The following is a 25,027-nucleotide window of genomic DNA, read 5'->3' as shown; positions in this document are numbered from 1 at the left end:
ACAAACATCCTGTGTTATGGTTCGTGGGAATGGTAAAATACACCAAGGTTTCCCATGGAAATGCATGCACGAGGCATATGTCATCGCACAGAAAGGGCTGTGTCGGAAGATGGAAGGTCTCTGGATCATCACCTGCAGTTGGCCCGCACTCAGGGCTTCACAGGCGCATCTATACCATTCCCACGTTACATTTTAAGCACGCGCTAGAATACTGTGTTGGCGGAAGAGCAAGCACAGAGCTCTTGGGCTTCCTTGACACTTGACAAGGGAGGGGATATTATTGCTGCGATAACGGATAAAAAGAAAGGTGCCATTCTGGCTGCACGAACCGTGGCAAAATTCCCGCCGATTTTAACAGGAGTCAGGATTTCGCTCCGACGGTCACTGCTCCCCAAGGAAGATGGGACAGACGGCTAACCATCAACCGCAGGCATTTCCTAAGCTCCTCTCACGAGTCTTAAGGAGGGAGCATGACTCTGCGTGCGCACACGCTTAGAAAACGGTGCCCTTTAAGGCTGCGTACTATATACTGTTCTTCTTGAGGGATGCTAGGTTAATACAGTGCAAAACTGAAGCACACAGTAGAAGAGAAGGAAAAAAGGCCGGTCTTCCAAGTGGAGTAAGAATGCATTCAAGAACCTAGTCCTCATTGAGGCTGCCAGCTGTTTGTACGGTTCTGCTTCTGACTGCAGGCGGGGGCTCACACAGTGTAAAGCTGCACCGCGATTTGAATGGATTTTTACATTTAAAAGAACTCGATGTCAGGAAGAAAGCCAGGCTAGAGTCCTTTCCCCTGGACATCTAGTTTTCTATTTGAGGTTTTCTGCTTCACGCAGAACAGTAATCAATTGTGTGTGCCCTCACCTGTAGCCTGAAATGGTACAGTCCAGAACAAGCTTTCCTCCTCAGTGAGAAGTAGGCCAGTATCAACCACCGTAACCTTAAAAAAGAAAAGAAAGAAACCCATTTCATTATGCTTCACCTGAACATGTAAGTACAAGTTCTCTGTGCAACAGTCATTTACAATTTTAGTAGTCAACACTTTTCACTCAATCTGGATATCGAGACCAAAATAACATTGGGTTTGCAAATAAAGTGTGCGCTGAAGATCTAAAATATAGTAACAAAAAGAAAGAAAGAAAGAAGGAAAGAAAGAAAGAAAGAAAGAAAGAAAGAAAGAAAGAAAGAAAGAAGGACAAGAAAAGGAACCAGCTCCTTACTTTGTGCTGTTCCAAGGAAGGCAAGGACAAGAGTGGAGATTAACCTTTCAAGATTAGACTCTCAAAAACATCCAGGTTCACATGTTGCATTCCCAACACCCTCCCCTGTGCTATCATTGCAGACACCAGTCAATCGATAACTGGCCCACGATGGCAGTTGTCAAATATTCAGGTTATTCCAGACCCTCGACTCGCACATGAGACAATTACGCAACAACGGAAGCCAAGCTGAAAGCTGGTAGACGTTATCCTGCGTTTCTCGATACTTAAATCAGAACACGTGAAGGTGTCAGAACCAGCCACGCAGCTTAGCTCAGGGATAATCAACTCCATGCCCTTCCGTTCTTTCTGGACTCCCAAGTTCCATCAGCCCCAACCAGCATGGACTTTGATCAAGGAGGGTGGCAGATGTAGTCCAAAACTGGAAGAGCAGCATGTTGGCTACACCTGGTCTAGAACCGACAGAGGTAGGAGCCTGTGGGCACAGAGAGGGGGGTGGCAGGATTGCGCCTGCTTATTCTCCTGCTCCCAATTCACCTCCCTCCACTTTCAGTCCCACCTGGGATTTGTGAATTGCATGTCAATCCGGAACAGGAGACAGTCCACGTAGCCTTATCCTGCTTGATCTCCACCGACTGATTTTTGAGGGCCAAAAATTATGCAGGCTGAGAACTACATGTGTAGAGTTCAATGCATGCACAGCATCCACTCCACCCTCTCCCCTAAAAAAATTAGAGAAAGACAGGCTACACATTGGACTTACATTGCGCCGTAACATACAAACACCAGGCCTCGCTGCGGAACAGGCGCGCCAGGAAGCAAGGCACAATTCTTCACTCCCACTGGAGGAAATGGGGCGTGTGTGGCCCTCCAGATGCTGTTGGACTACAACTCCCATCAACCCCTGCCAGCACAGCCAATGGTGAGGGCAGAAGGGAGCTGCAGTCTAGCTCCCAACATTTGGTTGGCTGCCCTGTTCTCTGCGCAGAGCCCTATGAACTCAGACAGGTCAAATGAAGCCCCCAGGTTCCAAACGCATAGAGATGTACAAGGTATGAGATGATAGAGATAATGGCACCCACTCCTCCAATAAACTCAAATATTCAACTTTGCTAAAATTATCAGGGGGAAGGAACTGCTGTGTTGGTTGGTTGGTTGGTTGGTTTGCCCCCACCCCACCTGTTTTGCACAATTGTAATCCGCTCTTCAATGCTTCAAAACCACCGCTTTTGCAATTAGAAAAAGAAACAAATTGCAAAACTATAATCTGTGAAAATAAAAATACATGAACAAAAAGTCCTTTTATGGCTTTGATCTCCCTTGTGAAGGGTAAAAAGTAGAGGAGTATTGCCACGCTAAAAAATAAAATATGCATTTATCTCTATTGATAGACGTTATCTTCCCACCCACCCCGCCCCCAAACACACTTCTCAGGCCGTGACGTCGTTCTTTCTCCTTCGTTTCTGGCTATGGGTCTTTGCAGTACTTATGAGGGAGCCTAGACAGGGGCTAATCCCGGCTAGATGAAGCAGAGACCCGGCCGCCTCTTTCAGTTCCTCGTCGATTTCTAGGCAGAGCTCCTCCAGGGCTTTCTTGCGAGGCTGGGCCTTGTCCGAGGCGGCGAGGCACGGCTGCGAGGTGTAGCCGCTATCGGCCAGGGGGTCGTCGTCGTCGTCCTCCTCTTCGCGGTCGTCTCCGTCCGTGTCCACCTCACTGTGGAATCCTTCGCTGCCCTCGCTCCCCACCCGGCTGGCCTCGGAGACAAACTCGTAGACCTCGTCGACGGACGACAGGGAAGACACACTCGAGGGCGACGCGCAGCGCTGCGAAGCCACGCTGCTGGCACTGTAGTTGTGGTCCTTGTTGGGGTCAATGTTGGGGACAGGGAAATTGCTTCCCCCTGGACTTGCCTTGCCGTGGCTTTGGAACGTGCTGACGTAATTCCTTTTCTTGGACAGCTTGAGAGGCTGCGGCTTCTTACCTGAGGAAAATTAAAAGTCTTGTCATAAGCGGGACAGACCAGTGCCTCCCCACACCACCCTGATGCCCTCCGGATGTTTTTGGCAGCCTTTTCTGCAGCTGGCTATGTTTAGCCTGGAAAAGAAGAGACTATGGGGAGATAACGAAAGCCACCTTCAAATATCTTAAGGGTTTTCCCATGGAAGAGGGAGCAAGCTTGTTTTCTCCTTGTTTTATCTACTTGCACTCTGACGTGCTTTCAAACTGCTAGGTTGGCAGGAGCCCAGATGCTCAGTGGTTTAGATCACAGCGCCACCCCTGTCCCATAACAAACAGATATAATAATAAATAAATTTAGTTACTTTTGCAACTTTTATTGTCATTATCTAATTTCTAATATCTTTTATTGCTGTGTGTGTATGTATATATATTTGTTTTCTTCTCCTGTTTTGTTGTTGTTGTCCTGGTGTATCTATAAAATCATTAAAAATAATGAATAAAATTAAAGACGCCAAAAACTGGTGCACTTGGAGCAGTGTAAGGCAAGAGTGGGGAGGGCTTACTGATTTGTGTTTTTTTGTATTTTTATGTCGTGAACCGCTCCGATATTACAAATTTAATAAATAGATTAATAATAGCCACCACTTTGCCCTTCAGAATTTATTGGACCCTGTTGTTGAGAAATCCCATGCATTGTGTAAGGCATTCCCAACATTTGATTTGGAACGTACATTTATGTGGGAAGTTTTCTGTCTGGTCCGGTGACAGTTGGTTTAACTGTGGCTGAACAGGGCCTTAACTGACAGCTGTGAGGAAGGGTTGGCGTTCGAATTCTCGGAATGCAAATGAAGGATAGAAGGCATGCGTCTTTTGATTGGTGGGTGCAGGTTTAGAATTTTCAGTTACACCGCATGATTGGCCGGGGCTGCGCCAGAGAGTGTATATATAGCCAGGCACTGGTCAGCAGAGAGTCAGAAGAAGAAAGAAGGTGAAGGAGAGGATTGGGGAGGAGGAAGGAGGAGGAAGACCTGAGAGGAAGGAGGAGAGACACATTGACCAAAGACTTGCTGGGCGTACTTGAACTAGCCAACCTAGGCTGAAAAGGCAGGGAGAAAAGGCCTGTCTGCAGCGCCAAGAGGAGAAGTGAGGAACATCTTTGAATGGTGACAGGTAGGAGGAATATTACAGGGAATATTTCCAGGGCATTGCTGCAGGACAAAAGCTCGGCAAAGGGTTGGAAAAGAGGCTTTTGGCAGAATCCCCAGTTATAGTGTAGATGAGGCTGAATTGGGGGGGGGCAGGGTTTGGAGGGAATAAAAGCGTAATTTGGGTAAAGGATTTGAACAGAGTAACCAACTGCTTCGTTAAAACTGCCTTAGTTTAACATTAATAGTTTAATATGAGCTGCCAGTATTTAAAATTACAGTTACAAATAAATAAGCCGTATAAGCATTCCGAGATGCGGAACTGTTTTAAAGTAACGAGGATTTAGCTTGTGCTGTAATCCTAAGGACATTTACGTGCGAGGAAGTCCAACTGGACACAACGGGGCTTTCTACCAAGCAAACAGGGTGTGCGTCATTTCATTTCATGTCGCAAATCAATATTCTAAAGGAGGGCTTTTTAAAAAACAAACAAACAAACAAACAAACCAGAAATAAATGGCCTCGAGTATTTTCTGTGAAACCATCAGCTGCTCTAACTAAAATTTTACCTTTGAAAAGGGATTTAATACAGCACTGAAAAACAGAAAGGCAGAAAAAAACAACCTTATTTTTACTTACAATCTAAAATGCCTTCTTCAATGGAAGTATTCAAGAGCATCATGGCAGTAGCAGCATCAATATCAGAGTCTGGAAAAGGGAAAGGAAATTGCCTCCCATTAGGTTTCATCTAGAGGAGTGAAACATGACCATGCTTTTAAAAACACGCTTAGTTTAGGATAAGGAGTAAGGTTAAGTGTCTTGACCAAGGATAGCTAGTGAGCTTCAGAGCCTAGCAATTCCCAAGCCCTGCCTGCCCACCCAATGCAGCAGCCTGTCCTCGTATTGGCCAACCACATGCCCATGGGAAGCCTGCAATTCCTGCTTGTGATTCCCAGCAACTGGCATTCAGAAGTATACTGCCTCTGGCTGGGGAGGCAGTGAAACACAGCCATACCGGCTGTGTCTTCTCCTGCTCTGGAGGGCAGGACTCGAACCAGTGGCTTCAAGGAGATTCCGACTAAACATCAGGAAGAGCTTTCTGACAGTAAGAGCTGTTTGACAGTGGAACGGACTCTCTTGGGAGGTGGTGGACTCTCCTCCCTTGGAGGTTAATAAGCAGAGGTTGGGTGGCCACCTGTCACGGATGCCTTAGCTGAGATTCCTGCATTGCAGGGGGTTGGACTAGATGACCCTTGGGGTCCCTTCCAACTCTACAATTCTATGATTCTATTCTTCCCCTATATAGGGAAGCTTTTTAATTTTTCTGTTTTTTTAATATATGGGAAGCCACCTAGAGTGCCTGGGCCAACCCAGTCAGATGGGCAGGGTACAAATAAATTATTATTATTATTATTATTATTATTATTATTATTATTATTATTATCCATGCATTTGTGTAATCCTCATTTAAAGCTATCACTGCGTCCTGTAGCAGCAAATTCTCTCCTTTAACTACGCACTGCAAGAAAAACTACTTTCTTTTGTCTGTCCTGAACCTTCCAGCATTCAACGTCATTGGATGCCCATGTGTTCTAGTGTTATGAGAGAGGGAGAAAAACTTTTCTCTCCACAGCATGAATCATTTTATATACCTGCACCATGTCCCTTCTTAACACACCTCTAAGCTAAGGCTCTTAAAGTTGTGGCCTTCCTTGATAGGGCAGTTGCTCAATCCCCTTGGATCATTTTTGGTGCCTTTCCCTGAAACTTCTCAAGCTCTACAGTGTCCTTTTTGAGGTGAGGCGACCACAACTGCACAAATTATTCCAAATGTGGTTGCACCACAGATTTCTTTGATGTTATTGTGGTACCAGCACTTTCAGTCCCATTCCTAAAGATCCCTAGTGTGGATTTTTCCTTTTCCACAGCTGACACCCGCTGGATTCCCCCACAATCATGCTGATAGGTGCCAACCACCCTGGTTCTCTACATCATATCATTGCAACAACCAATTTAAAAAGGGAAGAACACAGATCTTGTTCAGCGCCCCGGTCTCCTCCAAGTGCTTAATCAATTACGAAGTTGGAAGGAATAGCCAGCCAATCATTGAAGCCAAACCAGGTGCCGGGGCTGGCAGGGAGGGGTGAGAATTGAGAAGGAGAAAAGGGAAGACAAGTTGAGATGCTGAAAAACATCTAAATGATAAATGGAAAAGACAATTTAAGATTTAGAGGAGTCCTGATTGAAGATGGAATCGAGACTAAAGTTCAGATGAAATTGGTGCTTTAAGGCCCCATCTGCACTATGTATTCAAAACAGTATTGAAGCCACTCTAAACAGTCATGGCTTCCTCCCCCCCCCCCCCAGAATTCCAGGTACTGTAATTTGTTGTGGGGATTGGGAGTTGTTAGGAGATCCCTATTCTCCTCACAGAACTATATTTCCCAGAGTTCCCAGGGAAGAGGGATTGATTGTTAAACCGCTCTGAGAATTGTAGCTCTGAGATAGGAATAGGTCTCTCACAGGAATAGATATCCTCCACAAACTACACTTCCCAGGATGCTTTGGAGGAAGAGATGACTGTTGAAAGTTGTAAAGAGCTGCTTTAAAAATGGATAATGCAGATGAGGCCTTAGACTGGTCCAAGAAACTAGAATGGAAAATCTCAAGACAGAAGACCTTTAACAGATCTTCTGGAAACAACCAAGCCGAGTTCAGATGCTGCAACTAAACCACATCTACAGGTTTAAACCATGGTTTGGGATGCAAATTGATACGTTTGTGGTGGCCACAGGTTGCGTGATTTGTGACCCAGCACAAATGTTGTGTCCAAATTATAGTTTGGCCATTGTGAACAGCCTTTGGGTTTGTGCGTTCCTGCCTACCCTTATGTGCTCAAATCCCCAAGCCAGGAAGTGCAGGAAGGAATCTGTTGTTCATGATGACCAAACCATAATTTGGCCACAACATCTATACCAGGCCACAGACTGAGTCTATAAAGCCACCCAAAGAAGAGCTAAAAGATGGACAATAGATAGCACAACTTACCTTTGATAGATCGACCCTGATTCTGTTTCAAAACTGAGGTTAAGTAGTGAGGAGAAGGTGAACCACTGGAAGAGAGGAGAAGGAAGGTTTAGAGACTGTGCTGAACCAAGACAGAATTCACTTAGTCTAGCCATATTTGCACCTTCAATGATTTCAAAATGTACCAGAAGTGATGTCAACAAGGACTGCTGGCCTGGGGTTGAATCTTAAACCTAGTGTATTACATTTCCTACATTTCTGGATTCCACCTTCAGGTTTCCATAATCCTGAGGACTAGAACCTCTGTTAATGAGCAACTGTTTTGTGCTTTCTATCCTGATCTTGCATCCTTGTGCCCTGCCATTTCTTTCTCAGAAACAGTTTCCCTTGGCATTTCTTCCTGTCTTGTTTTAAACCCCAGGCTCTAGATTTGCCTTTACTCCAGGGCCCCAATCACTGAGCTCCAGCACAGGCCTTGCAAATCCTGTTCTAAAGTGTGTGGGAAGTCCTCTCATGCCAAACACCACCACATATTTTTTAAGCCATCTTTGTAAAGAATGCTGTGTGTGTGTGCTCCTTTAAAGATGATTTTCCCTAAGTGAGTTGGAGAATAAAGTCTGAAACAAGCATTTGTTAACAGGAGCCCTCCTGGCGAGAATTTCTACTGCGCTCTGGTCTATTTTGGGAAAGGGGGACTGGAAGTCATGCGTCCTTCCTGCAGTGGCGCACATAATCTACCTCAGGGACAACACTGCAGAACTTTTAGCTGCACTGATGATTTAAAAGGACCTCGTCTCCTCAGCAGCAGTATTGTTAACCTAATGAAGGGCAGCCAGTTTGAACACGACAGAACAGCAAATCTGCCAATTTCGGTTCCCCATGTTTCCACAGCAGTGTAGAATTTTCTTTTTTAAAGTCCTTGTGGAAACTCATCCATATTTTAAGGGCAAATTTCTCCTAACACAAACATTTTCATATGCAATTTTACCACCAACATACACATTTTTGCAAAGCAATTTTCCTTCAGGTATTTTGTATGTTTTCATTTTTAGCCCAGCCTATGCATTTTTGTAAACGGTGTTTGGCCCTGCAAAATTCAGAGATGCGCCAAATCTGAAGGATGGCTGTGTTTCGGATTGTGTCTTGTTTAAAATGCTACAAGTACATAGGTTTGCTTTCACGTGCGAACTGAATCGAGTTTCTCCTCCAACCCTATCTGACATTCTGTCTGTAACAGGAAGTCTGTCTTGGGCCCTGGAATATCCAAATGAAAACTGACAAGGCATCTTCTAGTTATGACACTACCGTTCACGTTCAAAACACAGGCTGCAGTCCTGCAGCCATGTTTGAGTGGAAAGCCTGGCCACAGTCGCTCATGCATAGGGTACTTCAAGGCTGGATTACTGCAATGCGCTCTATGCGGGCCCTCCCATTGTGCCTGAGCCGGAATCTGCAGTTAGTGCAGAAGCTGCAGCACAACTGCAAACAGGAAGTGAGACCTTGTCAGCCTTTCACACCTGTGCCCCACCAACTTCAGTCTACTTGCAACCAGTCAGCGGGAGGCTCTGCTCAAGCGACTGTTGTCCTCTCTGCCTTCCATCCTATCAATCCCAAAGGGTCCAGCCACCCTTGGGAGCTACCAAGCTCTGTGCTCCTACATATGCAATGCTTCTGGCAGAAAGAAAAACAAAAGCAAAGCACGTCAGCTGTTTTTCAGTTCATGCCAGTCATGGATACAGGCTCGACTTTTTGTTGTTAAGGGACTCCCAAAATTTCATTTCAGCCTTGACGCTTTGCCAGGAAGGCCTTTCCATCTTGGTTAGCTTAAAGATTTCTCCTAAAGTTGATTAGTTGTGTCGATTTTTAGAGCGCATCTAACTCTTTCGTTAATTGGGCAGAGCGTCAGTTTTGCGTAAAACACCAATTGATATTTTCTCCGTCGGATTCATTGCTGGAATGGATTTCTCCTCGTTGCACGTCATCGAGGGGCAGCCTTGGCTGAAAGGCATCCCTGTGTTTGCAATGGGCAAACTGTTTCTACTGTAGGCTGGCGGTGGTGACCTGGGCTAAGAGCCAGCTACGAGCTCCATTTTCTCCCACCACAAGCCATTTGCTTTCTATCAGGCACAGTTGGCTCATCTTTTGAACTGGGAGCATAAATACCCCAAATCTCCCCCACCCCAAAAAACAAGTTCTGCATAACCCAAATGCGATCAGAAAATTAATTTAGCTTGCAACTACAATCTTCAGAACACTTACTTGGAAGCAAGCCTAGTTGAAATCTATATGATCTCTTTATCAGAGGCAGCCAACATGGTGGTCTTCAGGTGTTGATAGTCTCCAGCTCCCATCAACTCCGGCCAATGTGGCCTATTGGTCAGGGATGATGGAAGGTGCAATTCACCAACATCTGAAGACCACCATGTTGGCTACCCTTGATCTTTATAATTTGTTCTCAGTTCCTTAGTTTTAGGTTTTGTGGTGAGCCTCCAGAGCTGACCGGGAGGGGATGATCTGCAGGGGGTGGGGGGAGGAGAAGAAATTGCCAAAAATGGCCTCCCACCCATTCTGCTCCTGTATGATTTCTATCAGAGAAGGGATATCAAATGCAAACTGCCCATAACATTTAATCAAGACGTTCCACTGGGATATACAGATTCCAGTAAGTTTCTCTCAGCTAACACAAACATTCAGCTGTTGCCGTTGTTGTTTTCTAAAAGATACTTCCTATATTCAAGCAGAATAGCAAGGATAATCTAAAGAAAGTGGTCAACATTTGAAGCTGTCTTAGACCAAGGGATGGGTAAGTCTTATTTTCTTTCAGTGTGTGTTTCTCATTTTTTCCAGTCCTAAGCTCAGTTCTTCACATGTTCAAATCAGTTTGCACTTTTTTTTAAAAAAAGAAGAGTCCTCATGAAATTTCATCAGTGTTTCAGTGCAATGTTTCGCCCATTTTTTGTATCTAATTTTTGCCTGATATACATTTTTTTCCCTTTCCTTTTTTACTATTTCCTCTTATATGTGTGCTTGGACGCTCTTCCCATCAAGACATTCATATTCCTGTCGACACACTTTACCCCAGTATAAGCATTTTTGTACACGTTACAGAGGCTGGATGGCCATCTGTCTTATTTGAGATTCCTGCCTCGCAGGGGGTTGGACTAAATGACCCTCAGGGTCCCTTCCCACTCTACAATTCCATGGCTCTACTTGGTTGGAGAAATGCACCACAAAATTCACAGAAGTGCAAATTTTGACGGGTGGCTGTGTTTCGGGCAGACTGTGCAAGTTCGCCGTTCAATGAGAACTGAATCGCATTTCTCCTCTGCTCCTAACTCAGAGCCATCCCAGCGTTGCCTGATCTTGGCTGGCAATGGCTTTGCAGGGCTTGCAATGTTTGGAGAAGGGTGTGGGAATCTGGAGATGAACCTAGGGCCTTCTGAAACCAACCAGTGTTGGTGCTGACCTTTAAAGCCCTAAACGGCCCTCGGTCCTGTATACCTGAAGGAGCGTCTCCACCCCCATCATTCAGCCCGGACACTGAGATCCAGCGCCGAGGGCCTTCTGTCGGTTCCCTCACTGCGAGAAGCAAACTACAGGGAACCAGGCAGAGGGCCTTCTCGGTAGTGGCGCCCGCCCTGTGGAACGCCCTCCCATCACAGGTCAAGGAAATAAACAACTACCTGACATTCAGAAAAAACCTGAAGGCAGCCCTTTTTAGGGAAGTTTTTAATGTTGATATTTTTGTATTTGATTTCTGTTGGAAGCCGCCCAGAGTGGCTGGGGAAATCCAGCCAGATGGGCGGGGTACAAATAATAAATATTATTATTATTAAATATTATTAAGCCCTACCGCCAGAGCTATGGCTGTCTCTCTCTCCTAGATTTACCAAAACTAATGTTCTATTTTTAAAAAAAATGTATCACCACCTGTGGACAACACTGATCTAGACGGAAATCTGCATTCCACCAACCACCTGCCCCAGATTGCACTGTGTTTAGAGCAACAAGAGTCCTACCTCAGAGGCGATGCTGGTGGGGTATAAAAAAAGGCAGAGGGGAAAGGCTGCTTCTTCAGGGCTTGTATTAGGTTCGGTTTATATTCTGGGTCCACACACCACAAAGAACCTTTTCCATTCACCTAGGAAACAACAAAAGCACCCGTGCTTATTACGAAGGACTTCTCCCATTTTGTGCATGTCCGTGTAATCCGTTTCAGAGGACCACCACTTCCACAACCGACTCATTCCAGGATACCTCCTGCAGGGAACAGTCCTAAGGCAGTAGCATATCCAGTTTGCAAACGTGTGATGATGAGCTGCCAATTTTGGCACTTGGGAGACTCTGGGTCGTAGGTGAAATATGCTCACGGCAGGCTGGAGGGTGCTGAGGCAGACTTGCACCCCAAGCCTGACAAATTGCACTTCAAAGTCTGTGCACCATTCCGTGCATCAAGTTTCCTCAACTAAGGGGGCCTCCCAATGTTCAGGACTACAACTGCCATCAGCCCCAGCTAGGAGGCAGTGTTAGAAACTCAGGTATCTCAGGTATATCAGCTAATCAACAAATGGCACCGTGAACGTGGGTTATGGTTGCCACAATGGAATGTCTAGGCATCTTTTTCCCCTGTGGAATTTGCAATTTTATATATATTTATATCATTTCTATGCCGCTTTATATTTTAAAGAAAAAATCTCAAAGCAGTTTACAACACATTAAAACATGAAACATTAAAACATGAAACAACACAATCCAGAATAAAACAAATACAAGCTTCAAGGGAAATATTTCAGATGCTTCTCTATGTGACATTTTGCTTTCCCCATATTTACTTACCTGCTTAATTTATAGAGCTGCCCCACAGCAGGAGGACTCTAGGAAGCCAGTGTGCTGTAGCAGTTAGAATGTCGGACTAGGACAGGCATAGGCAAACTCCGGCCCTCCAGATGTTTGGGACTACAATCCCCACCATCCCTAGCTAACAGGACCAGTGGTCAGGGATGATGGGAACTGCAGTCCCAAACATCTGGAGGGCTGGAGTTTGCCTATGCCTGGACTAGGACCTGGGAGATCAGGGTTCAAATCCCCACTCAGTCATGAAGCTCATTAGGTGACCTTGGGCCAGTCGCAGCCTCTTAACCTGCCTCACAGGGTTGTTGTAGGGATTAACTGAGGAGGGGTGTGTGTGAATCACGTACTCCTTGGTTATAAATGCAATAAATAAGCCCTTCTGCTTACCTGCTTAAGAAAGCTTCAGGGGCCAGCCAGATGGAGATACCAGTCACCAACCTGGCATCCAGAAATCTCCACATGGTAGAAACTGGACCTGTGCCAGTAGCAAAATGCGCCTGGTCACCTGTCTAATTTCTAACATTGCTAGGGGGTCCAGCAATGTCTGGAGGGTGCCAGGTTGAGCAAGGCTGCCATTCATTCACACATCAAGATTCTACAAATCTCCTGCAACATCACAGCCACCCTATGTCCTTAATGGGGCCAATGCACAGGTTAACCTTTCAAAACCTTATCTGAAGAAGTGTGCATGCACACAAAAGCTCATACCAAGAACAAACTTAGTTGGTCTCTAAGGTGCTACTGGAAGGAATTTTTTATTTTATTTTCTTTTAAAACATGGCGGCCACTCACTTCCAAGCACTTACGAGGGGGGTTTTCAACAGCTTCTGCCTGGCACCCACCACACCGGAGGGGAAAAAATATCAGCCTTACGCGGTTCCTTGGGACAGGGACGCCCTTCAGAAAGGCATAGGGACAGGTGTTGCCCTCCAGGTGTTTTTCTGGCTATGCTGGTGGGGTCTGAGGAAAGCTGCAGTCCCAACAACATCTGCACAGCACCAGATGTTGGGAAATAAGTGCTTGTTTGCAAACCCTACCCCCAGCCCCCTACCCCAAACACATTTCCATCAGATCCAGGAAGCAAGTTGAAAAAGCGGGAGGAGAAGGGTCAAGCTGCCAACGCCGATAAACAAAGAGAACATCTCTCTCGACTGATCGACGGAAAACCTCCTACGTTTCATCCGAACATCCGACTCAACACCTGCCACGGTATCAAGGCATGAAACCACCAGCAGTCCTTATTCAAACCCTGAGAAACATGGCTGTTTTGAATAGAGTTCGATTTTACAGCTATGGAGGAACAACAACGCTGCCTCATGCCTAGCTAGACAGCTGGTCCCTCTATATCTGTGTTGTCTACACCTGGTGTGGAGAACCTCAAGCTCTCCAGATCTCTCCACCAGGCCCTCAGGACCCTCCCCAAATCACATACCTCCTCCAACCACCGCCCTCACCAGAGCTGCTTTGCACCCTCTTCAAAAGCTTTTGCCAGGATGGAATGTGGCCTTGAACAGAGGCTGGATGGCCATCTGTCACGGATGCTTTTGCTGAGATCCTTGCATTGCAAGGGGTTGGACTAGATGACCCCTGGTGTCCCTTCCAATTCTACAATTCTATGAAAGCCTCTTGCTCTCCAGGATGGTAGAAACTAGCCTGCGTCGCGATGAGAAAATGGACATCCATTGCTGCACCCACTTTTGCACCTGGTCCTGCCCACCATGGACACGTGCTCTGCTGCCCCGAAGCCAGGATAAACGACAATTCTTCTCTAACGGCAGGCTCTAAAAGAAATTATCTGGTAGGTTTGGTATAGAATTTGCCTTCTCTCACACACACACTCCTGCAAACCCTTGTTAGAACATCATGTTCTTAACAGACATCCTAAACACGTGCTTCAGTACACAGAGAAAGCCTTGCCCTGCCCTTGTTCCCAGACAACCTAAAATCAGGCAAAAATATGGCAAGTCCGCTGCGAGACAGTGGCCCAAATGCTGGTTTTGCAGGAAGTTGTTCTGGCTGGTTTGCTGCTTATAGGTGGGGTCTGCAACGGTGTGTTGCACCGTGCAGTGCTCCTGTTCAGGGTTCCAGAAGAAGAAGAAGAAGAAGAAGAGGAGGAGGAGGAGGAGGAGGAGTTTGGATTTGATATCCTGCTTTTCACTACCCGAAGGAGTCTCAAAGCGGCTAACATTCTCCTTTCCCTTCCTCCCCCACAACAAACACTCTGTGAGGTGAGTGGGGCTGAGAGACTTCAAAGAAGTGTGACTAGCCCAAGGTCACCCAGCAGCTGCATGTGGGGGAGTGGAGACACGAACCCGGTTCCCCAGATTACAAGTCTACCACTCTTAACCACTACAACACACTGGCTCTCCAGCAGGGATACTCAATTCCATTCCCCGCCCTCCACTTTCGAATCCACCCCTTTCCCCAAGAGACATGCCGCATTCTGTGTGCACCAGAAAAATACCAGGGGATATTTCCCCCCCTACCTAAAACAATGGTAGTTATGGGTGACTTTAAAGAGGATTAGAAAACTCATGGAAGCTAAGGCTATCAATGGCCTCTAGCCACGATGGCTGCGCTCCTCCTACCACTGCTGGGAGATTGTGCCCCTGAACACAATTGCTGGGTATCAGAAGCGGGGAGATGGCTGTTGCCCCAGGTCTTGCTTGCAGGTTTCCCATAGGCATCTGGTTGGCCACTGTGAGAGCAGGATGTTGGATGAGATGGGCCTTTGGCCTGATTGAGCGGGGCGTTTCGTATGACGATTCAGGAACCGAATAAATATCTGAACCAAGCTTTAATCCCCGTGATGATGTTCAAGGCCGCAAGATAGACATTTTTGGCTTGCCTGAGGCGGCCTCCTCCTCCTTTTTACACAGGGGTAGAGCAACTACTCTATTCCGAACTTAAAAATGGAAAGCGCAATGCTGGTGGTCAACAAAAGAGGTTTAAAGACTCTCTCAAGGCAAATCTAAAAAAAATGTAGTATAAATACCAACAACTGGGAATCACTGGCCTGCGAGCGCTCCAGTTGGAGAACAGCCTTTACCAAAGGTGTTGTGGGCTTTGAAGATGTTCAGACTCGGGACAAAAGGGAGAAAAGTGCTAAGAGGAAGGTGCTAAGAGGAAAGCACACTTGGCAAACCCTCACCATGGTCAACTCCTGCCCAGAAACCTATGTCCCCACTGTGGAAGGATGCAGGGATCCAGAATTGGCCTCCACAGTCATTTACGGACTCACTGTTAATGGAAGACAGTCTTACTCAGTTATGAGTGATCGGAGGAGAAGGAGAAGAAGAAGAAGAAGAAGAAGAAGAAGAAGAAGAAGAAGAAGAAGAAGAGGGGTTTACGTGCGTAACTCAACCATTCTGCTTCAAAGCACCTGCTGGAAGCAAACCATCGCTGAAAAACTAAAGTGTTGAAAGCAGTAATGGATACAATTAATAGCGTAATTTCTTAATAGCAGGTTTGCTTGCATTTCTAATGGTATCTCATTTGGAAAGGCCGTGTGGAAAAGGGTGCTATGGGCTTCTTTCTCTTCAGGGAACGAATTAACGGAGCCTGTTTCAAAATAACAACCATTCGTTCTATTTGCATCTCGGTCTTCCTTCTGGGTGCTCGAAGCAGCTCTTATTTATTTAATTAACTGCATCTGCATCCCAAATTTCTTCTCCAAGGAGATCAAAGTGGTGTCCATGGTTCTTCCACACCTCCTTTAAACCCTGAAACAACCCTTAAAAATGGAAAAAGACGAAATCCCAATGAAAGAAGAATGGTGAACAAAGATGATTGAATTAAAGAACAGAATGAAGAAAAAATTCTTGAAGAATGGAAATATTTTGAAATAATATCATGGTTATGCAGGATTTAAAGTACAGTGGTACCTCTGGTTACGAACAGGATCCATTCTGGAGCCCCGTTCGTAACCTGAAAGGTCCGCATCCTGAAGCGCCGCCTCTGCACATGTGCACGACGCGATTCGGCACTTCTGCGCATGACGTCATTTTGCGCATCTGCGCATGCGCGAACCGCCAAACCCGGAAGTACCCCGTTCCGGTACTTCTGGGTTCGGCATGTTCGTAACCTGTGACGAACGCAACACACAGCATTCGTAACACGAGGTACGACTGTATAGCAGCTGGTAGTGGTAGTTTAATCATTTATTATTAACATATATAATGGCTAAAATGTAAGTAATATAGCAGCTTTCTAAGGTATGGAAAAAACACAACAGAAGGGTTGGTGGGAAGTCAACTAATATGAGATACATGTTCTGATAGCTGTTTAAAAGAATTTATAGTTTGAAAAGCTAATTTTAAAAAATGTTTTTTAAAAATAAATCCTGCAACAACCCCATGTGCTCAGTTAGGCTGGGAGGCAGTGACTGGGGCCTAGGGCCATCTAGTGAGCTCCATGGATATGAACCCTGGTCTACAAGGTCCTAGTCTGACCCTGTAACCACTACCCAACACTGGCCAGCATCCACGCTGTGCAATGGAAGTTTCAGCACCAGGTTGGCCACCTTGGGATCAGTGGCAGATAATACAGCTTGTTTGCAGAAGATCCCAGGTTCAGACCCTGGGGTATCCAGGTTTTTAGGTGGCTGGCTACGAAATGCTATCACCTAAAACCCCATCCTATTTGGTATGGAAGGCAACTTCATCTCCTGAAAGTATTATAGCTTTATCCGATCATGCTGGCCAGTCACTTGAGTTCATCATCACCAGAGGTGAAGCTGAAATCACTCCCCTGAATGTACTACTTAGAACTCAACTATTTGTTGCTGGACTGCTGCTCCCACAATTGCTATTGGCCATGCTGATGGGGGCTGATGGGAGTGGGAGTCCAACAACCTCTGGAGGGCCATGGGCTCCCTACCCCTGCTATAAAGGATCTTGCAGGTCAGCTCCTTGCCTAGGTTATCAGAAATAAGTCAGTCTACTTTCAGGGGCCATTATTTCTAAATGCAAGGGAAGCTGACTTTGCAGCAGCTGCGATCCCAATCCCAAAATGTGATGCTTTCATAGAATCATAGAGTTGGAAGAGACCACAAGGGCCATCCAGTCCAACCCCCTGCCAAGCAGGAAACACCATCAAAGCATTCCTGACAGATGGCTGTCAAGCCTCCGCTTAAAGACCTCCAAAGGAGACTCCACTACACTCCTTGGCAGCAAATTCCACTGTCGAACAGCTCTCACTGTCAGGAAGTTCTTCCTAATGTTTAGGTGGAAATGATCTTCTTTCTTGTAGTTTGAATCCATTGCTCCGTGTCCGCTTCTCTGGAGCAGCAGAAAACAACCTTTCTCCCTCTTCTATATGACATCCTTTTATATATTTGAACATGGCTATCATATCACCCCTTAACCTTCTCTTCTCCAGGCTAAACATACCCAGCTCCCCTAAGCCGTTCTTCATAAGGCATCGTTTCCAGGCCTTTGACCATTTTGGTTACCCTCATCTGGACACGTTCCAGCTTGCCAGTATCTTTCTTGAACTGTGGTGCCCAGAACTGGACACAGTATTCCAGGTGAGGTCTGACCAGAGCGGAATACAGTGGTACTATTACTTCCCTTGATCTAGATGCTATACTCCTATTGATGCAGCCCAGAATTGCATTGGCTTTTTTAGCTGCTGCGTCACACTGTTGACTCATGTCAAGTTTATGGTCTACCAAGACTCCTAGATTTTTGTAGCGGTGATGGGAATATAAACAGGGAGAGAAAACCTTCATTTTGACAAGATGAACTCCAAGGACCCTTCAGCTTCTAAACTTCTATGATTTTGAACAAGGCAGGCAGGCAGGCAGCTGGCTAAATAAGTTGAACTGCAGAAACACACTGCATTAGGGAGTTCCTGAGTCGCCCCTAGCATCTTCATATTGCCAAAAAAAGAAAATAAAACCAGATTTTGTCTTCTTTAAGTGAGCATTTCTTGAACATCTGTCGTACCCTGCCTCCACTCTGTGGGAAAGCAAAATAAGTAGGTTTTGCATCACTTGCACTATTTACTACTGGTCTTTTACAAATCATAGTTCCGAAGACGAAATGACAGGCCTGGCAATTTTTAACCTGGAAGCCGATAGCAGTTCTCACCAGCTCCAAGAGTAGCAGGGGAAGGAGAGGGAGCAATAAAGAGGCTTGCTTTTAAGTTCAGATCTTGGCCACTTTTGCACCCCTATGTCCACACTTCTTTCTGCATGAGACAGCAATGGGTCAGTAGTGGTAGTAGTAGTAGTAGTAATCATAATCATAATAATCATAATCATAATAATACCCTTCTATCTGACTGGGTTGCCCCACCCACACTGGTACAGCATGTGCTCAATCTATAGCCTAGAGAAGGAACTCCTGCCTTAAATACTTATATACTTGAGTATAAGCCTAGTTTTTCAGCACATTTTTTGTGCTGAAAAAGCTGCCCTCGGCTTATACTCGAGTGAGGCGGGCAGTGGGGGCGGCAAGAAAGAAGCCCTTTCTCTCCGCTCGTGCCACCACCCGCTCTCCCCAGTCAACCATTCCTTAAGAAGTGTACAAGAACGATGGTTCTTTACTCTCCCCAGGCAGCTTGTTCCATTCCTGAACTGCTCGCATAAATGCAAACTTGGCAAAGGAGGAAGAGGAAGGAGCAGCCCAAAGGGCTGCTTTCGGGCTGCTCATTCCTCCTCCTCCTCCACAGCGGCAAAGGTGAACCGGCTTATACTTGAGTCAATAAGCTTTCCCAGGTTTTTGTAGGAAAATTAGGTGCCTCGGTTTATATTCGGGTCAACTTATACTCGGGTATATACGGTACTAAAGAAAATAGTGAGCTAGACAGACCAATGGCCTGGCTTGTAGAAGGCATCTTTCTATCTGCAGTTACGTTTGTCCTGAAAACTGGGTACAATTTAGCAGAAGCATGGCCCTCAGGTGAGAAACACGCCCTGCTCCAGACAGCTACCCTGGCTATACAACAAAGCCGAGTTGTGTTATTTCAGCAGATTTGATCTGCGCACGTATCCTGTTTCCATTGCATAAGCAGATCCTCTGTGAGGAACTCCAAAACCGGTTCTGCAGAGCAACTTAGAAAGCAGCAGTGTTCTTCCCTTTGATACTCCTGAGTTCGGGTTGCATCAACACGCGCACACACGTGTGCCTTCTACGTGCCTTCGTGCTTGAGCTTAAAAAAAAAAAGACGGAGGGAAGAGAGGTTCCTCCCTCCCCCTCCTGCCCACCCCCACCCCCAGCAAATGGCACACCACCGGATCAGCAGGAACACAACCTCTGCATCGTGGCGGCGGCAGCCTCTCACAAGCCAGCCAAGCAAGAGGAAATGCTGCCATGGCAACACAAACCAGGCTGCTATTTGAGCCCATACTTCACACGCTAAGCTGTCTCTACCCCCCCCCCACCCTTCCGCAAACAGCACAACTTTCAAATAACTAATCTCTTCCACTTTAGGAAGCAGGGCTGACGCAACATGTAATTTCCAGCTGTTCTGAAACAACCACATCCTTCCCCAGGGCACAACAGGCTCTGAAAGGTACACCCAAAAGAGCTGGCAAAGCCTGAGTCACCTGGGCAGGTACCAGAGCAAGGAAAGCAACAAGAGTGGGCAAGCAGGGCACCAATATTAATTTCTGCGGCATGTCTTACGCTCGTGTGTAATTATTACTGAGTCATCAGTGTTCAGAAAGGGTGCCTGTCCACTCCCTTGGTTACCAATACATAGACGCAGACATTGACGGCACCCGTTCCAATGATCTCAATTTACTAGAGACAGTCCTTTGTATCCTGCTACCTGCCGCAGGCAGTGTTAAGACACTAAGATATGAAAGCTAGGAGATAAATGGCACCTTCATCCTAGGTTATGGGCGCCACAATGGAATGTCTAGGCACACTTTCTTTAATAACAAGAATACAAAGCTAGAAATGAATGAACTGCATCTAAAACATTATGTTCATTTTTCACAGGGTCCAGTCCTTCCCCTGCCCACCCCTCTAATATTCTTAAGAGGGTCTCTTCTCCAGTCTTCGGAGAGTAGCTGGAAGTGGGGAAGCAGAACAAGGTCCTCCTTTCCTTCCACTCTGCAGTTTTAATCTGAAATCTTAGGTGCAGAGCTCAGAAACGGCTTGCGCTAAGAGTTTGGATTTGATATCCCGCTTTTCACTACCCGAAGGAGTCTCAAAGCGGCTCACATTCTCCTTTCCCTTCCTCCCCCACAACAAACACTCTGTGAGGTGAGTGGGGCTGAGAGACTTCAAAGAAGTGTGACTAGCCCAAGGTCACCCAGCAGCTGCATGTGGAGGAGCGGAGACACGAACCCGGTTCCCCAGATTACGAGTCTACCACTCTTAACCACTACACCACACTGGCTCTCTCACCACACTGGCTAATGAAATTCCGTGTCGCAAAATGCGCCTAGAACAAGGAGCTTTGAACACTGGCTGCGGGAAAGTTATCTTCCTTGCACGATGCTCTTGCCCATTCATGGACAGACCTACGAGGGTCTCCGTAGGCCAACAAACTATTCCAAAGTGGAGTTTCTTTTTCTTCCCCTGAACTGCAAGATCATTCCTTTTAAACAAGGACACGTAGCAGAAGACCTCCTCACACCCTATCTACAACAACACTCTTCTCCAACTTGATGCTATTGCACTCCAGCTCCGACCAGCCCCCAGCCAGCATGGTCAATGACCAGGAATGATGGGAGTTGTAGCCCAGAGACATTGAGAGGGCCCCATACTGAGGAAGGCTGTGCTATAAAGACTCCATCTGTTTCTGGGGAGTAAGACGAGCCTGAGTTTTGCTCCCAATACTGCAGCTACAAGCTCTGGAGAGGCGGGCAAAGTTAGGTGGAAGCCCAATTTGTTATCAATTCTACCAATTTGTTTTCAATTTTACCAAGGCAAACTAAAACAACAGTTGCAAAAACAGACCAAGTAAAACTATTGTTGCACACTGCTAATAAATACTGAGATTCTGAAGGGTCTTCGTACCCAATGCCTCTCAGCCTCCTAGCTCTCATCCAGGCTCCCAAGCAAACCAAGATGACCCAACAAAGTCACACAACAAAGAGGATTCTTGGAACCTGCTGATATCAGCCTAGTCCTAGGTGGCTAGGGTGCTAGATGGGTGCCCGGAGGAAGTGATGGGTGGGCCGGATGTGGACCAACAAACTGAAACCAGATTCTGAAAAGACAGAGGTGTTACACGTTCCAAGTTCTCCAGCCCAGGAGGTGGGAAAAGGCCTCGTCAGGATGGGGCCGCACTCCCCTGGAAGGAAAGTGTCAGTCTTTTTGGACAGTGTCAAAATACTCTTTGTTGGTTTGACTGCAGGGAACTGAACAGGGCTACCCCCTCTCAAAATTGTAGGGCAGCAAAGACATGGTTTGGGTTTGTGTGTTCCAACAAAACATCTGAATCAAAGGAAGTTCCACCATATTTCCCCTTAAACCAACAAGCAAAGCAAACTGGTTACGGTTTTTGTTTTTTTAAAAAGAACAAAAGGAAGAGCAATAAGCGCCCAGTTCTCACCTTGCCGTGGCTTCTCTCCACCTTCCGGAAACACTTGTTCAAGGAAAGATTATGCCGGACCGAGTTCTTCCAGCCAGTGGGGGCCGTGGCAAAATACGGGAAGCGCTCCAGGATCCAGCTGTAGATTTCTTTCACCGGCAAGCTCTTATTGGGCGAATGTTCTATCGCCATGTAGATGAGGAGACTAAAGGAATAAGGGGGCTTTGATGTGGCAGATTTCTTCTCGGGGTTGGAGTAGCAGGAAGAAGGGTAGGATGGCACACTGTCGCCCTCGATGTCATACAGGGGGCTAACCACCGGAAGACCCTCACTTCCGAGGCTGAAGTTTGTTAGGAGGTTTGTGCTTTCGTGAAGCCAGTTCAAGTTTGTGAGCTCGTCGTCGGCCAGTTCGCTATCCACGGCCGTGGCCTTCGGCCGAGCCGCATCCACCGCTTCCGGCAAGCTCCCCGTTCTTTGGATGTGCCGCAGCCCCGCGGATTTCTCTGCCCCCGGCGTTTCAGCTTTCTTGTCCGGAGTCATTCCAGTTACTGGACCCATTTAATCTTGTTGGCCTAGAAACAGGGGGGAAAGCTTTTATTGAAGCATAAGGAGAGTCTGCTGGATCAGGCCAGGAGCCCACCTGGTCCAGCATTCCATTCTCACAGTGGCCAACCAGGTGCCCGCGGGAAGCCTGAACGCAGGATCCAAGCACAGGAATTAATAGAATCAGAGAGTTGGAGGCGACCCTGAGGATCATATAGTCCAACCACCTACAATGCAGCTGTTCCCATACAGGGATCGAACCTGCAACCTTGGCGTTATCTCTGCTCTCCTGTGGTTTCCAGCAACTGGCATTCAGAAACATACAGTGGAGACTGAGTATTGCCATCAAGGTTTGAAGTAGAAATCTGCCTTGTAGATTAACAAAACTATTGGTCCGCCCAGCTGAGTATTATTTACAGCAGCACCAGGGGTCTGGGAGAGAACCTCAGGCCCAGGGGTGGATTGCAGCCCTCTTGGCCTCTCCATCTGGCCCTCAGGACTCTCCCATGGTCACACTAACCCTGTTTTGTAGCCTCCTTTCTACCTGGGCTGGAACATTTCCTTGATCTCTTATGAGGCCTCTTGCTTGGAGGACAGAGAAGGATCTGATAGGGTGGGCAGAAACTAGCCGACTGTACATGGCAGAAAATCACATCCCATCCTCTGCCCATTTTTGCGTCTAATTCCCCCGACCACTGCTATGCGGTCCCCAGAAGGCTGCCCAGAAGGGAATGCGGTCCTCAGGCTGAGTCGGGTTCCTCAACCCTAGTCGAAAGTAACTGGCAACGGGTCTGCAAGTGCCATGGACTAGTTGGATGAAGGCACCAGCCAGGGAACCTCCTGGGAAGAAGGCTCAGAGCCAGGGGACTGGGTGACCATGAGTAGTCAGAGGGAGGAGAGAGGCGGCTGGGAGGAGGTGGTGTCGGAAGCTGAAGAGGCAACAGGGTTTAGTGAGCAGGAAGAGGCTGTGGCAGAGAGCAGTTCAGACTCCGACTTGGAGGCTGGAGAGGAGGCTAGCCAAGAGGCAGAGTGGAGACAGGCTGCTGAAGAACCCAAGGAGTCTCCTTCTTCGAGCAGCTCCCCTCCCCCTGGTTTCCCATAACATGCAGAGAAATTAAGCAGGCAGAGCAGAGGATGGCTGTGTGCAGACACATCCTGAGACTACGCGGGAAAGGCCCGGGAGAGGTAGAGACCTAGTGGCTACCGGGAAGGCGGGGACCTTCAGTCCTCGCAACTGCTTCATCGGGACAAGACTTCCTGGGAAGAGTTGCTGAGACCACTAGGCCAAAGCTGTGGGCTGTTCCCTTGAACAAAGAGTTAACGCCACTGGCCTGGAGTGAGGCATTGCTTTGTTGCTGACCTATGCCTGATTCTGGCCCTGACACCAAGGTTTCAGGGAGGAGTCTTGAACCCAGAACCTCCTGTGTGCAGAGAGCACTGGGCTACAGCCCTTTTCCTGAGAGGATGGCTCCATGTTTTTTAGGAGAATTCAAATGCATAATAAACTGCCAACCTGAAATTTAATAATTTTTTATTATCGTGGTGGGTGCATAAAAGGCGATACTGTTTGGGCCATCTTTGCTCGGCTCCTTTCCACCCACCCACCCCTCATATTAGTATTTGATATGTTGTGTCATAAACTGTTGCTGTCATAAACAGTATTAAAACCGTGGGTTGCTCTTAACCACCCCCCTTTGGCGGTGGCTGAATCAGAGAAGCCATTTCCTGCTGGGGGGCATCTTCAGGGCAAAAGCTCAACGTGAGCTCTTTTGAGCTCACTGGAAGGCAGGAATACAGTGGTACCTCAGGTTAAGAACTTAATTCGTTCTGGAGGTCCGTTCTTAACTTGGAACTGTTCGTATACAGAAAGTGTGGTATTGGCTGGCCTACCATTTCTGAAGGAAATGCAATTTTGGGGTGCTCAGTGGCAACACATTCACTACTAGGGCATTGGCAGGTGAAGCTGGACTTCATGGGTTGTGCTTTTTTTTTAATAAAAAAAAAGAGGGGGGCAAAATTCCAAGAGCACTTGCTTTGTTTGCTACGTATTCAAGCTCTGGAAAAGAAAAACTCCTGCAAATCTGCAGTAGGGTTGGAAATGAAACGGAGGAGGAAGAAGCGTTCACCTAGCTGCGGAAGGCACCGACTGGATAGCATCCATGACGCCACAGACACACAAATATCCAGAGCAGTTTTGCACTTGCTGGTGAATAATCCACTATAACGGCTTCTGCTTAAAATTAACCACTCAAGTATTAAAACAGATAAAAATATGATTAACAATTGAAAACATCAACACACACACACACACAAATTTAAAACTCAACAGGCCAAGAAGCTTTGTAGTTTGAGGTGGGGGGGGGGGTCGTCATCAGTCACCAACGGTGCTTGTGGAACCACAATTATGTGCAGCATCCACCAATGCTAAAGATTTGGGAATGGGTAACATTTAGACACACGCTGACATGAAAATGAAGTTTCTCTGTTGCAAGAGAAATTCTCTCCACTTCCAGTATTCTTCATGTCCTGAAGTTGGAAGACGCCTCCAAGAACGATGGTTGGATCACTAGCAACCACCATGCAATTACTGCATTAAAAACATCAACTAGCAAGGCCCAAATAAAGTTGAGCCTTCAATATTGTTCAGACCCATCAAGGATGACTTGGCTTGCCTACACTGAATTATTCTGTAGGCACGAGGACAGATTGCTTCTCCCTGGAGGGATATAAGCTCCCCGATATACAAGCTCTCTCTAAATTAAAATATTTCATAAAAAGGTTTACCGCTAA

At 46.7% G+C, this 25,027-nt stretch overlaps 1 protein-coding gene across 2 annotated transcripts in view; it reads right to left on the bottom strand.

The window, feature by feature from the left end:
* Nucleotides 1–1,324: 1,324 nt before the first annotated feature.
* Nucleotides 1,325–25,027, bottom strand: part of FOXN2 (forkhead box N2) — a 44,301-nt gene continuing 20,598 nt past the window's right edge. For both annotated transcript variants that reach the window (XM_033145063.1, XM_033145064.1), the window contains exons 2-6: nucleotides 21,716–22,266; nucleotides 11,371–11,492; nucleotides 7,373–7,437; nucleotides 4,964–5,032; nucleotides 1,325–3,201 (exon numbers count right to left, since the gene is read on the bottom strand). In XM_033145063.1, coding sequence (XP_033000954.1) covers nucleotides 2,651–3,201; nucleotides 4,964–5,032; nucleotides 7,373–7,437; nucleotides 11,371–11,492; nucleotides 21,716–22,252 — 1,344 coding nt within the window. In that variant the 5' untranslated portion in view covers nucleotides 22,253–22,266 and the 3' untranslated portion in view covers nucleotides 1,325–2,650. The remainder of the gene's footprint in view (nucleotides 3,202–4,963; nucleotides 5,033–7,372; nucleotides 7,438–11,370; nucleotides 11,493–21,715; nucleotides 22,267–25,027) is intronic.

Source organism: Lacerta agilis, chromosome 3 (assembly GCF_009819535.1).
Source record: "Lacerta agilis isolate rLacAgi1 chromosome 3, rLacAgi1.pri, whole genome shotgun sequence".
In the NCBI taxonomy this organism is placed as follows: domain Eukaryota; kingdom Metazoa; phylum Chordata; class Lepidosauria; order Squamata; family Lacertidae; genus Lacerta; species Lacerta agilis.
The sequence above is the reverse complement of the archived record's forward strand: the minus strand, read 5'-3'. Positions and strand labels throughout refer to the sequence as shown.